Raw genomic sequence first — 14,668 nt, forward strand, 5'->3', positions numbered from 1 at the left:
TGACGTGCGGAGCCATATCTGTGGGCACACAAGCGGTTGCCCAAGCTCAGCTGCAGCACACATGCACACGCTGGCCTGCTGATTTTGCCTAGACCCACCCAGCTCTAGAGCAGAGCGGAACAGAAATCCTTTTATTGGCCAGGTGTGGTTGGACACACGAGGAATTTGTCTTTGGTGCAGATGCTCCCAGTGGACATAAAAGAAGAGATACATTTCTCAAGAATACGTGGTTTTCTGCTGCCCCCACAAAAGTCCTGTACAGTGGACCCCCACCCCCTACTCTTTTTGACCAAGTGTTCCACCGGGAGAAGTTGGGGGGAAAGCAGCTGAGGTTCACCCTTCTTTTTGTGTGGCTTTGTGTGGGTTTCTCAGACCTTGTAGCTACAGGAAAGAAGCCGCCTTCAGTAGAGTCTCAAGCAAATATTTGTTGTCCCTTCCTTCTCAGCGGTCCTGATGCAGTTTGCTTCTTTTCCTTTTTCCAAAAAAAAGGATGCTCTTGATTTGAGTCAGCAGGAAGGCAGGGGGAATCATCTCCCCCAGACAAGACCCAAATGTCGAATTTCCTATTTGCAGCAGTGGTAGGATTCCAGCAGTGCCAAGTAGAGAGAGGGAGCCCCACTTCCCCATTTCTTCCTAGCTTTTCCTTTGCAGAAATGGGCTGCTAAGCAGGAGCTCCCAGCGGGACCTGGCTGGCGTGGCTGGGCGGGTGTGCATGTGAGAAGCAGCGCCTGCAACATTCTCCTCGTTTGACCAGAGACCCGCATGTGGCGGTCAGGCCCTTTCTGCCTATGCAGAGGTCCGTTTTAGATCAGCCCCCTGCAGCTGGATGCTCTTCCCTGCTCCTCCGGCCAAAGTGCTGCCTGGACATGAGAAGCAAGCGGTGTTTTTGCCTGTTGGAATTTCACACATGGGTGACTGTCTCCCTTGCCTTTCCAGGTGTGCACCTTGACAAAAGAAGACAATCGCACCCCTGGGAAGATCCCTGAGGATGAGCAACTGCACGTTCTTCCCTTGTACAAAATGTCCACCACGGACGAGTTTGGCAGTGAGGAGAATCAAGCTGCAAAGATGGGCAGTGGGGCCATCCAGGTGCTCACCGCCTTCCCCAGAGAGGTGAGAAGGCTTCCTGAGCCAGCAAAGTCCTGCAGGCAGAGGCAGCTGGAAGCCCGGAAAGCAGCTGCGGAAAAGAAGAAGATGCAGAAAGAGAAACTGATGACGCCTGAAAAAATCAAGGAGGACATCCTGGAGTTCCCAGCCCTCCAGCAGAACGCAGGTAAGGACAGCAGAGGCTTTGTCACGGGAGCCGCAGGCCCAGAAGGACGCCTGGGCCCAGGTAGCGGAAGCGGTGCCCTGGCAACAGAGCCCTCCCAGGCAAGGCGCCTCAGGTGTCTCCATGCAGGTACGATTGGTGGCGCTCGTGGGGCATTCCTCCCAGCCGTTTATGATCGTTTCGCTTCCCAGGCTGCCCTCCTGCTTCTGAGGAAGGTGGAATGGCCAGATGGAAGGACACTGCTAAGGATGGGCAGCCATGGAGGGGGAGGGGGGGAGGGCAATTTAAGAGAGCCATCACACACACACCCCTTTCTTTTTCAACCCTGCTAATGTCTGGAGGTAGCCTTCCCGCCTCCTGCTCTCCACAACCTCCTGGCCGGCTATGGCCTCTCTGGCTGCTTGGGCTTGGCCCGTCACCAGGAATCCCAGGATGCCTTTCAGCCTCTTGCATCATGGGAGGACCTGTTGCAGCCCGGATGGCCCTATACATTTTGCAGGTGGTATCGGGTGATGGCAAGCAAAGTAATTGAGCGCCACTTCTGTCTTGTTCCAATTCCTCCAAGTACACGTGTGGTTATTAATCACCAGGGGCCTTGCAGCCTAGGAAAGCAGAAAGTGCGGGCCTGGCTTCCTTCTCCATTGTCCTGTCAACTCGTGAAATAATAGGCGAGGGTGAGAGAGAGCTGGTTTAGCCTTGTGGCTGATCTGAACTGCGGCCTCTCACAGTGTCTAGCCCAGATGTCCAGGACTCCTTTTCTCTCTTTCATCCTCACCTATTTCACGAATTGACAGGACAAGACAATGGGAGAAGGAAGCTGAGGCGACAGGGCAAATTCACATTGATTCCTTTTGTGCATCTGCAGATACAGCTTTGAAAGGTGGATTCTCCCAGCCAGCTGCCATCAAACCTGCCATCAAGGTGGAGCCTCAGAGTCATTATAATGCACTGAAGTACAACGGGAACGCAGTGGTGGAGAGCTATTCGGTGCTGGGCAATTGCAGGCCCTCCGACCCGTACAGCATGAACAGCGTTTACTCTTATCACTCGTACTATGCACAACCTAACCTGCCTTCCGTGAATGGGTTGCACTCAAAGTTCTCTCTTCCATCTTTCGGATATTATGGGTTTTCCAGCAACCCTGTGTTCCACTCCCACTTTCTGAATTACAGTGAGAACAAGAACGCGCCCTGGATCAGCAGCCCCTATGAGAAGAAGCCCCACATCCAAAACCTGCCAGAGAATTTGAGCCAGGCTTACCGAAATACTCAACTACTGGATGACACAGCACCCATCGTACGGAGCAAAAATCACCACCAGCGCACCTACGAGAAAGCCAGCAGACATGCAAGCAAGGCCCCAGCGGTGCCCCAGCGGTGCCACTCAGTCCCTGCAGAAGCCTCGTCATTTGCACAAAACACAAACTCTTTCAGCAGCCGAACAATCAAGCAAGAACCAGTGGATCCCTTGGCACACGCAGCAGAGTCCCTTCCTCAATCTCCTGCTCTCAATGGCCTAAATTCAAACCTGGGCCCAACTGATTTATCCAGGTTATCTCAGAATGCTGGTCCAGAGCAACAATGGAGCCCTTATAAAGTCAGCAGAAACCAGTCCCAACCTGAGAGAAATAGTCATAGTGAAAGCTCGTGGGACGTGTTTGCCCCGAACGACAGTGTCAGCATGCTTAATGGAAGAACCCAGAATAAGTCAAACGTGTTTGGCTCCCATTCAAATGTTAGCAGGTTATCACAATCCTACCTAATGGGGAAAAAGTGGCATTTGTTTCCTGGGGAGGGGCAGAATCTGTCCCCTAGCCCTGATATGCTGGGGAAATCTTGGAGCCCTTGCAAAGTGGATGAAAGCCCTTCGCTGTTTCCTGCCAATTCAGACCTCCAGGAGAAAGCCTGGAGTCTCGGGCCACTGAACTTCAGCTCCACCAAAGGAAGCTCCAGGCTTCAAGATGAACTTTGGCATTCTAGCAAAGTAGACGAGAGGAGAACTCCAACCCCAAACGGCGGGGGCTTACAGAGCAGACCATGGGCTTCCTTCGCGTCATTGCCCTCCACAATCTCCAGTGTTTGTGGGGAGAAGCCCCCGTTTGCTCCCGTGAAAGAAGAAGGAAGCGCATCACTGCTGGGGGTTGAAAGACCCTGGGATTCCTTTAGTTTGGACGACAGCATGGAAGAAACACCTGAGAAGAACATCAAGGAGGAAGAGGATGATGAGGAGGTCTGGTCAGACAGCGAACACAACTTTTTGGATAAAAACATTGGTGGGGTGGCGGTGGCTCCAGCCCATGGCTCCATCCTCATCGAGTGTGCAAGGCGAGAGCTGCATGCCACCACCCCACTGAAGAAGCCGAACCGGTGTCACCCCACACGCATCTCTCTGGTATTCTACCAGCACAAAAACTTGAACCAGCCCAGCCACGGACTTGCCCTCTGGGAAGCAAAAATGAAGCAGCTGGCAGAACGGGCGAGGGCCAGGCAGGAGGAGGCAGCCCGGCTCGGCCTCCAGCCGGACCTCAAGGGCCTTGGCAAGAAGCGCAAGTGGGGGGGCGACCTGGCCACGGAGCCCCAGCCTAAGGAGGAGAGAGACGTGGTCCCAAAGAGGCAGGCCTTGGCCATCCCCACCCACTCGGCGGTCACTGTCTCCTCCTACGCTTGCACCAAGGTCACAGGGCCGTACAGCCGCTGGATATGAGAAGAGGACGACTCTCCAGGGCCCCTTTACCTCAACGCGGGCGGCACTGAAACCCAGTGCTGGCCTGTGGTGCTTCTTCCTCTGGAGAGAAACAGGATATCAAGCCAGGTGTGGAGTTTCCGTGCTTTCACTTGGAGTTAAGTTAAAGAAATGTATTGCTGTCAATCTTTTTCAGTAATCTAGTATTTATATCTTTGCATTTTAAATCTGTACATCACAATAATGGGGAAAGAAATTTATAGTGTCCTTTTAAAAAGGATAGCTTTTTAATTCCATGTCCAATACTTGGGTATATTGGATTTTTAACTGCAATTATTGCAACTCTGAAGCAGATTATGTGATTAACAAAGCCGACAACACTCCATAATAAATCAGGTACAAATTTGCACCTGTTGGGGCTAGTAGATACCTTTCTTTGGAGACCACCCGGAAACACGAGTTTCCAATTCAATCAAAGGACTGTTTAATAGAGTTCAGTGGTCGATGCCTGGTGGTTTCTTACTGATTCAGTAGGTCCCGCTGGCTGATAGAAGGAGGAGAGAAGGCCCAGAGCCGTTCCAGATAAGCCACCATTTCCTGCTCAGTTGTCTGAGCAGTGTTTAAAACTGTTCAATTGCCATTGTCTCCTCTGCTTCAGAGCTCAGTGAGATGAGCTGGACCCTTTCTAGTCTTCTACTGCATCAATAGTGAAGCTCGAGCAGAAAAAAAGGAAGGAAAACCGAGGATTATGAAATCTACCAGCAGATACATTTTGCTTTTGTAAATGTCAAGGCACATTTTATCTCTATCATCATGTAGAAGAAAAGGATAGTGATTTACACCACAGGCAGCAGTTTTACCATTTTAAATAATTTACTCAATGAATCCAGTTTAATTTGGAGGGAGGAAAAAGTTTTAAAACGAAGTAGTTCTCTTAGAGAAGGCGGGGGAAGGCAAGAAAAATCCACGGAAAGCCAACTTAGGTAAAATGACCTTTGGCATCCAGATTCCTTGCTCTTTATCCCGTGAGATGAATGAAACTACGTAGTAAGGACATAAGATCCCCCCTTTTGTTTGCAGTGCTATTTAACTTAATTTTTAAGTTTGCAGCACTGTACTATATAAACGATACTAATTTCCTGGGATAGGAAACTAGTTATGCTTTTAATAATAGTGACAAGCAATGGTAATAATAAAATGGCAGCTTAAACTACTGTATCTTTAAGAAACCACTCAATAATACCTTTAGTGAGCAAATACACAACCTCTTTTTTATCATCTCTGGTGCAGTCGGATTAAAAGGGGGACTTTGTTTTGTATTTTCCAGTGGTGCAGGCTTACCAAATTAAAATAGTTCCCTTTGCAATTAGTTGTTCTAAAATATAAACAAATGTATTGCAAGATTTATTTTGCCACCTTTGAGAGGAAAGGAGAAGTAAACTTATTTGGGAACTAATTCAGAACAGCGTAGCAGGTGCTTTGAAAATGTTGAGTCCAGTGTTTAAAACTGATCTATCCTTCTTAGTCTTCTGTTAATTAGATGCCTGGTCTACCTAGGTGGCCACAGATCTCTGGAGCTAGACATTCCCTGGCCTAAAGTGATGGCGGAAGAACATCCTTCCTAAATTAGAATGCCATTCAGTTCAGTCCGGTTTCATCATTTTGCTTAAACCACATTAAAAATAGCTTTCGGCGTTTCATTTGTTTTATACCACTTATTCATCACAATGACAGAAGTATAAATGTTTTCAATTGCCTGTCATGAGTAAGTAGATTATTTGTATGGTTTCTCCCCCCCCCCAAATCATTTGAATTTCACCCTTTACTAGAAAAGCTCTGAGCTAAAGCATGAAGAGTATTTGGTTTTTAAATGCTCCCATTGAATCTGTGTGGAAAACACCCATTGAACTCCATGGAACCTGGAGAGGGGAGCTCTCAATCCTGGAGGTTTCCTGAACCTTTCCACCCTCTCTTTCGTGCCATCTCCAGATTGGGTGGTGGCAACTCTTATGATAAATTTAAGAATCCTTGCCACCTTTTACTACGGGTCTTCCTGTAGGAAAATGGAGGTCTCACTCCTTCACCAGAGTAGATTCCCACTGGCTTTCATAAGCCAAAACGAGTGGTTTCTCAGTGGTGCAGAAGGCAGAAGAATCAAAGTGATTAAAGATCACCTTCTGAACTTAACCGGTGCCTTTTGAGAAAAGATGGCTTGCAGATCTAACTCTGTACATAACATTTGTTTACTAGGAAACTTTCTCAGTCCTTGCGTCTCGCAACAAGAGCAACGGGGGGAATCACTGTAGAGCATCCTGTGTGTTTTATGTGGTTCTGATTTTAAATTGTAAATAGCAAAAAAATAATTTTTTTTAAAGCACTTTCACCAAGATTTAAAAGAAAGAGATACCCGATAACTTGAAGAACAGTATGTTTTAAAACAGATAATTGCGGGAGAAATGTAAATAGAAACAAAATATTTAACAAGCTTTTCCGTCCTTAATTTCTTTTGTTTACTGTATTCTGTAAAATTGCTTATATTTGGGCAAGGAGAATCAATGAATTATAATTGATTTTGTATGCATACCTATGAGCATATCGTAACTGTTAAGAATTATTCCAAGGCAGATTTTATAGGAAATGTTCGGAGTGTCATAGGATTATACTGACGCCAGCCACTAGTTTCCGATTGGTGTCAATCAGCCAGGTTTCAGGGCATCTGCACCAGAGGCTCAATTAAACCCAAAGTAAAACCGTTGCTTAATCATTGGTTCTGAATTGTATCACTTGAGAGTCCAGATACCAGAACAGCTTTGTTTCAAATTAAGAGGGTTGGCAGGAGGGGAGGTCCTGAGAAGAGGTTGCTTTCAAGCAGGGCATTCAAACTGGGCCTTGCAGTCCGTCATGGTGCCCCCCCCTGAAGGACCAGTCACGAGACACAATTTCTCTGCCTTGTTAGGCCAGCTTCATGCCTGTTTCTTTCATTGAGAGTGGTGAGGTGGAACTATGAACTAGAAAAGCTTATGTAAATTCCTTAGTTTAGTGTCTCATTTGGTAAACGTTGCTGGGGTGACCTGAAAGCTTCACTTAGATTATTTTAGAGAACAAGAATTTGTAAAAGTGAATATGGAATAGAAGGGACTCCAATACATCTATGTTAGTTATTCAACTTCTGTCTTTGGAACTGTCCAGCCTTGAGATTATAATTTTCTGAGCTGGATGGACTTTCCACAAAAGGAGTGTTCCATATTGCAAGTTTTCAAAAACCAGGGACTACCTAAGGGTCAAGAGGTGTTGAGCTGGTAGGTCCCTATTTGGTCCAGGTCAGTTTAGAAAAGGAGAAAAGCTAACGCAAAGGCCAGCTCCTCAACTTGTTTTATTTTTCACTAATAATCAAAAAGGACCAAATTATGTTCGTCATTCAAACTTGTGAAAGTCCAAAGCAGGTTAAACTGGAATCGTTAGTTTTTACTGAAATAGCATACCTTTCCAAGGCCTGAGTGACTGTAGTACAAATATAAATAAATCTGGTCATTAAGTCAGTATTAAATCTATAGAATGTGAATGCCATCAAAACCTGGCACATTCTTTACTGCAGTTCAAAGTAAACATGTACAATACAAAATACAAATAGAAAATTCACAGATATCAGAGTTACCTACCATGGATTCCATGGTTGATTATATTTTTTCACATGCCTGACTTAACATAAAGATGTTTTAAATAAAAACAAGGCTGATCCCAGATAAATTTATGTTTTTAATACAAAAAAGGTCAGCTGCTCTCTGAGGTTGTTTTCATGCTATGTATAAAACCTACCTCGTATCTCAATTGTGAAAAGAAAGTCTGCTTCAGAATTACATGTGAAAGATAGATCTATGCACGGGATTCTCTGCTTTAGCGTTGTGGATATAAGTTAGGAATTCTTTCAAATGCCGGTTATTTTCTCTGGGTTTCAGAAAATTGTAGGACACAGTTTATTTGTATGTGTATGGGTAAAGGGCGTCTTAAGGTTCAAAGTTGACCCAATGGGGTGCTGCTATGTCAACTCACAAGGAGATCTGTAGGGCTAATGATGCTATTAATTTTTTGCAGTAAGCTTGGTGAGCACTGCCAGTTTGCTCTTGTGACTGACTATCCTGAGATGTAGGAAGTCAAGGTGCTAGGCATCCTGGTCATTGCACTGTCTTCTCCAGAAACAGGAACAAATGCTCCAAGCATTGTCTTCTGAACTGATGTGTCAAATGTAGCTGAACATTCATAAATCAACAGCAAAATAAGTAAATATAATGCTGAAATGTATTGGAGGAGATATAATGATGGAAAGAGATTATTGAGTGCCATCAAGCTTAACCCTGGTGCTATAGATAAAACAAATCCATAATCCCTGGGAAAATTCTTGAAACGTTGAATTGTGTTGCACACGAAGACTTCGTTAGTTCTCATTGACTTCTCTGGGAGGAGTTTGAGGTTGTTCGGCTATAGACACAATCTCTGCTTTGGGCATTTGGAATCTCTTTTTGTAAAATCAGGAGTTCTTCCCACAAAGCATTGGAAAGTCAAGTGGTAAGTAAGCACTTGAGCCCAATTCCTTTACCAGGTTTTCAACTCAACAAAAAGTAGCTGTTTGTCTGCAAAACGTGTTACAAACTTTTAATGGGCGTGTGTCTCCTTGTTGCTGCTCTGTGACACGTAGGCAGCTAAGAAGCATCAAAAGGAGGCATCACATCCTTGCCCAACATGCGTCCCGTTCCCCCTCCCCGGTGTACAGGGGCCCCATTACTTCCAACTGAGTGGGGAAGATTGGGAAGGCTCCCACGTGCCTGGGCTGAGCTCCCACTCAACTCAAGGCAAAAGAGGAACATTCTGAGATGATACAGCTGATGGTGCAGAATACCAGAATGGGCTTTGTGATGAGCTCATTCAAAGGCATATTTTTAATCAACTAAAATCTTGTAATAAAAAGGTGCTACCTTGATGGGTTCTTTAAAAACAAGTTACTTTTTAAGGTGAGGGGATAGATTCCATCTTGCTTAGGTGCTGTTATCTAATCAGAGAACTCTACAATTAACTAAAAACAGAATAGTTGATCATTTTAAATATTTGTAGTTTCTAAAGTTCTGGATCTAAAATATGTAACTGCATAATATGATTTCATGTACATGTATGTAGATCCAGTTCCGATTTCTTTGGTTTAAATAATAGTTCTGCACGTGTAGGGCTGGTTTTAAGAATATAAGACGTGTAGTTTTACATCTCTGGAAAGGGCTTTTGGGATCAAGCCACAAACTGTTTGATACAAATGGGTAAATGAAAACCAATTTCTTTAAAAGAAAGAAAATAAGGTACTGCAAACTGTACTCACAGTAACACTTGTGCCAATTTAGCAAGTGTGCATGGTGCAACAATCCACATTACTGTACATTGGTAACTATTATGCAAAACTATGGGTGCTTAATTGAAGTTTTGAGGTCACTCCAAGAGAGCAGCTCTTTGTAAAAGCAGTGTAGTTGCCACCTTACTTGGCTTGCTGGTTTGCTTTCATTGCTACCAGCTTTAGCGCTGCTTGCCTTACACAAGAAAAAATCCTTGGACCATAGTTACACCTCAGTGTGAACTTATTTATTGAGGTCAATATCAATCAAGAGTCCAGCCTATTAGTAGGCTAGGTTTGGGCAGGTGGTGTGAATGTGGATCTGATCATAAAAGGTTGGCTAATCTTTAGTCTAGTAAGTCAGCTTCAACTGCTATTTTGGCTTTGTGTATTTGCTGTTTGTAAGTAGATATATCTAAAACTTTTACAAAATACTATTTTGGTGCTATTTATTTTCCATTTCTTCAGTCTCTCTTTTTCACTTTTGTTCACAGAATTTGCTTAAAGTGTATAGAACCAGGATTTTCTCATATAAGCTTGTTGTTACCACAATACATTCAAAATACCTCAGAAAACGGAGTATTGTGGCAACCTGTGATTCAGTTATAAATAATGGCATGGCTGCAAATATTAGAAATAAGGTTATGTATGTTATTAATTCAACACTGTACTTGACATCTCAGTAACTGTACAGCCTTTTGCATTCTATTCTTGGGCAATTTCTCACTTTCAATATTAATAAAGTATCTTGAGGAATATCTAGAGCATTCTTGACAGCATGCAGGGCCTTCCTGAAGTAGCTCCTAGCAGAATGTGACCCACTAGTTTTAGAAGTAACATCTTAAGAAAAGTATGGTCAGTAATAAAATAGTTGTTTTAGTTAAAAATAAAAATTTGGCATAATTGATAAATTTAAACAAGTTCTTCTCTCCTTTTCTGAAAAAAACCCCCACCCTATTTTCCTTATATAAGTTTTTGGGACAGGTTCAACAGGATCCTTGTTTTATTATCATGTATAACCAAAAAGGACATGAGTTTTCAAAGCTACCATCTGGTGATTCTTGTGTGGCTGATTAGTAAAATGAAAGCAAGATGAATGATCATGACAAAATTGAACCCAATATGCAAAAGGTTAGTGATTAAAGGGATTAAACCTTCAGTAAAAAATATCCTTAAATGATACAATTTTACACTTTTAATATCTGGAACACTGCTTTCAAATTGTAGCTGTTACAGTGGCGAGCAAATTTATCTTATTGCTGTCCCTTTTAAAAGCAATGAATGCATTGTCATTTTTTGTATGGAGAAATATTATTATTTCACGATCAAGACAGATTTTTTTAAAAAAAATGTTTATTAGTCTTGCCCAAGCATAGTAAAGCAAACTGGCTATGTTTTCTTCTGCTCCAGTATCAGGGATTTATTGTTATTTTATGGTATTTGGTTGCTTTTTCTCATTTTAGCACCTGCTTTTGGAGATTTTCTCCCAGCTATTCAGTCTGTGGAAATATCTATTTAGCTGGCTTTTGGCATTTATTTTTCATTCATGTCTGTCGTTTAAACAAATGTTATATCAGTCTTTTAAATGCTTTTTTTACATTAAAGAAATGAGGAAAAGACCAGTTTGGATTTGGCAGTTTAGTTAACCGAAGGCTGTGACTACTCAAGGGGTGAGATTTCTTGTCTCCTTGAATTCACTTCTGGTAAAGGAGGCCTCCAGCGGAGGCCACCTGGTGACCACAGGTGAAGATTTCTTTGTTGATTTGACTGTGGCTACTTGAAATGAAGTTTTATCTGGGGTTGGTTGACAACGGTAGATTTACAATGTCTCAAGGCAATAGGACTTGTGTATTAAACTGTAGATAACCTTAGTACAGTAAGTCTATGCTGATAATTTTATTTTGTATAATTTCCTTGTATTTTTTCTTTCATACTTCCCCCCCCCCCCCCCATCAATGTCTTGGCAAATTTATTTTTAGGATGCAAAAAAATGGCAAGTATGAATCCTTTTTTTTAATTTGTATTTTATTATGTTACACAGCCAACTGGTTTGTGAAATGTATTATTCTGGATATCTTAAACTATTGTGGGTGTTTTAATAAATTTTATATTTATTTTTTGCACTCAAATTCAGTGTGTTTTTCTCCCAGTCCGTAAATACAAGTCTGTCCTATTCAGATCTATCTTCTGGTGCAATTCCAATTCATTTTTATTTTGGCTCTTTCTCTCATTTATTTTTCCTCACAAATGAACAAGAAACGGCTTTCCTCTTCATTGCCTCCATTCCTTCCCTTATCTGAAGCCTCCCCAGCCCTTCTTCCACCACACGTCACTGAATCGGTCACCACTGTTCCAGGGGCGCTCCGGCTGCCACTCTTGGGCTCATCTGAGTATTTTAGACTCCAGTCCACCCATCCCCCCCCCAGGAAACCACCATCTCTCTCTCTGTGTGTGTCTTTTAAAAGGCATTTTTAAGTTAAACATTGTAAATGTGTCCATTTAAAAACCCAAGGGGAGAAAATTACTAAATGCAGTTGAAAAATCGGATAAATAGATAGATAAAATGTGATCAGGATCTAGGATAGACTATTTATGAGACTGTTTTCACCAGCTGAATGACATCTTCCAAGGGTGGTTTTGACTACTTACATGCAAGCAGAATCATTTCGTGAAACAATTCTGAACTAAATACGGACAGTTGGTTCCTTAAAGCTAATGGTTAGTCGGTCTGCGATGCCACAATAGGTTCAAGACAAGCCATAACATAGTTTGCAGGCTGGTTATTTAGTGTGCTCTGTGAACTCAGCCAATCGTGATTTTCAGTAAGCTAGTTAATTTAGTAAGTCTTGGCTAAAACAGAAACAAGAACGCCAGTTCATCTTCTGATTCTAGCAAACCCCCCCCCCCCCAAAAAAAAAAGACCAAGCATGCTTATGGAGATTGATAATACCAGCCCGGCAGCATATTTGATTGCTCAGTTTGTGTGACTGACGGGTCTGGTTTCCTTTTGGAGAGCCTGGGCCTTTTCCTGAGGCCCTGGTCACGGCCTAGAATGGGCAAGAGACTGGGCGTGTGGACTGGATTGCTCCTACATGGCCTCCCCCTGGGCAACCCCAGGAGACGCCCTGGTTTACTGAGGAGCTTCAGGAATTAAAGTGTAAGAAGAGACACAAGGTTTGAAAACACTCTCCCAAGAGCCTCGGTGCAAGCCAAAAACCATCTGGCCGGCACACATGTGCATGTTGGAGCTGAGCTAGGGCAACGGCTCCGTGTGCCACCAGTGTTCTCCATCACTGGCCTAGGCTACTATAAGAAGACTGCAAAAGCCCTGAAACTGAGCTGCAGTCTGCTGGCCAAGACCATGCAGCAGTTTAACAGGGCAGGTTCCACTCAGAACAGGCCTCATCCGGGTTGACCAAAGAAGTTGAGGAGAGCTGGGGGGCTGCAGTTCATTGAGGGAACCATGAATACCAACATGTACTGTGACATACCGAAGCAGAGCATGATCCCCTCAGAATGGGCCGCAGGACAGTATTCTAACATGACAACCTCAAACACACTTCCAAAACAACCACTGTCTTGCTAAAGAAGCTGAGGGTAAAGGTGATGGACTGGCCAAACTTGTCTCCAGACCTAAACCCTACTGAGCATCAGTGGGGCATCTTGAAATGGAAGCTGGAGGTGCATAAGGTCTCAACATCCACCAGCTTCATGATGCCGTCATGGAGTTTTGAGGGGACGGCACATTTACACTGTTATACAAGCTATATACTCACTACTTAACATTGTAGCCAAATATCATTTCTTCAGTGTTGTCACATGAAAAGATATACATATTTACAAAATGTGAGGGGCGGGGGTTGTACTCACTTCTGTGATATAATGTATATATAAATATCTCTGGTTGTGTATGTCTCTCCTCTGTCATCCCCTCTCAGCTTCCTCCCAGCCCATCACCAAATTAATGCACAAACCTCTTCCTCCCAAATATCACTTCCCGGCAATGCTCTCTTTCCGTCACGTCAGAGAAAAAAGAGTTTTATGCAGCTATTCCCAAATTAAATACAAATTTGTGGGTCACAATACAAGAATATGAGTAGATTGCACGTGTATTACATGTGTCCCTATCACATGTAATAGTGATCTATTTAATTTGAAATATTTCTTAGTTAAGATACAGAAACTAGAAAGCTTATTACTATGCCACGTGCATGTTTGAAAGTTGTCATTTTGGACTCCTTACAACTGTTCCCTGCACTTTTCTTGGCAATGTTTTTCAGAAGTGACTGGTGGTTCTTTGTAGCAGTGAGAGAACTCAGTCACCCCACAGGCTTTGTGCTCACAATTCACCATCTTTGGGTTTAGTCAGATATCGAACTGGCTGCATACATGCATGTTTACAGATTATAATCTAAACTCACTAGTCACCAACACTTTGCAAGCATTTACTGTACATTTCTTTCCTTTAAAAAAACTTAAGACAGGAAAACATTTAGAAAAAAAAGTATTATACAAAAAGCGTTTAGATGGTTCTCTCCTTTTCATTCTCATCCCTTTCTTTTTAATAATTTTATTAAGTCACAATGGAATGTTTTATGAAGTAATCAACAATCATGGTCTTTGTGCATGCTATTGTGAGAGCCAACTTAGAAATAAGGAGAAACAAGTAATCAGGGGCTTTCCTCCAAAGGTTTTGGGTGTTCTGACCCTGGAGATTTTTGTGAAGAGATCACACAGCCCTTTGCCCCGAATGGCATATTTATTCTGTCTCTCACGTTGGTCCAGAATGCAGCGAAAGGGGCACCCCATCACCCACCTATCACATATGTGACAGCCACCCATCACGTAGGCAGCGAACGGGGCACCTTACCATCTTCTCCAGTCAGTCGCAGCAGCAGGATGACCTTGAGACTCCCCTCCTGGAGGCCTGAGGGTGGGTGGGTGGGTGGGCCGCCGGAGGAAGCCTCTCAGACGACACCGCTGGAAGAGCGAGCGGGAAGCGGGAGGCAGGGGTTGCAACGTTATTAGACTTTGGTCTCATTGTTTAAAACGGAAGGTCAAGGCGGCCTATCTAATATTTCTGCTGCCTATTTTTCCAACAACAACCCTGCCAGGTGGACCACTGAGGTGAGCCGGGAATCTCCCGGTTTCTAGGCCAACGGCACCTCCGCCCACTGACTCAAAGCGGCGCCCTTTCATGGGAAAAGGAGCACCCGCAGTCCTCGGCTTATGGCCACAGGGGAGGCTGAGAGGTTTGTGGAGACTTGCCCCATTTTACCACATGAGTGATTCGCCTCAGCAGCTGTTAAATGAACGACGCGGCCGTGAGGCGAACCTGGCCTCCC

The 14,668-nt window shown here is 43.8% G+C and overlaps 1 protein-coding gene across 3 annotated transcripts in view; it reads left to right on the forward strand.

Moving 5' to 3' along the window:
• The window catches only part of TET3 (tet methylcytosine dioxygenase 3), a 57,287-nt gene extending 45,835 nt beyond the window's left edge, over window positions 1–11,452 (forward strand). For all 3 annotated transcript variants that reach the window (XM_070765633.1, XM_070765632.1, XM_070765634.1), the window contains exons 9-10: window positions 937–1,273; window positions 2,136–11,452. In XM_070765633.1, coding sequence (XP_070621734.1) covers window positions 937–1,273; window positions 2,136–3,973 — 2,175 coding nt within the window. In that variant the 3' untranslated portion in view covers window positions 3,974–11,452. The remainder of the gene's footprint in view (window positions 1–936; window positions 1,274–2,135) is intronic.
• Window positions 11,453–14,668: the final 3,216 nt, after the last annotated feature.

This window comes from Erythrolamprus reginae, chromosome 12 (assembly GCF_031021105.1).
Source record: "Erythrolamprus reginae isolate rEryReg1 chromosome 12, rEryReg1.hap1, whole genome shotgun sequence".
Classification (NCBI taxonomy): Eukaryota; Metazoa; Chordata; class Lepidosauria; order Squamata; family Dipsadidae; genus Erythrolamprus; species Erythrolamprus reginae.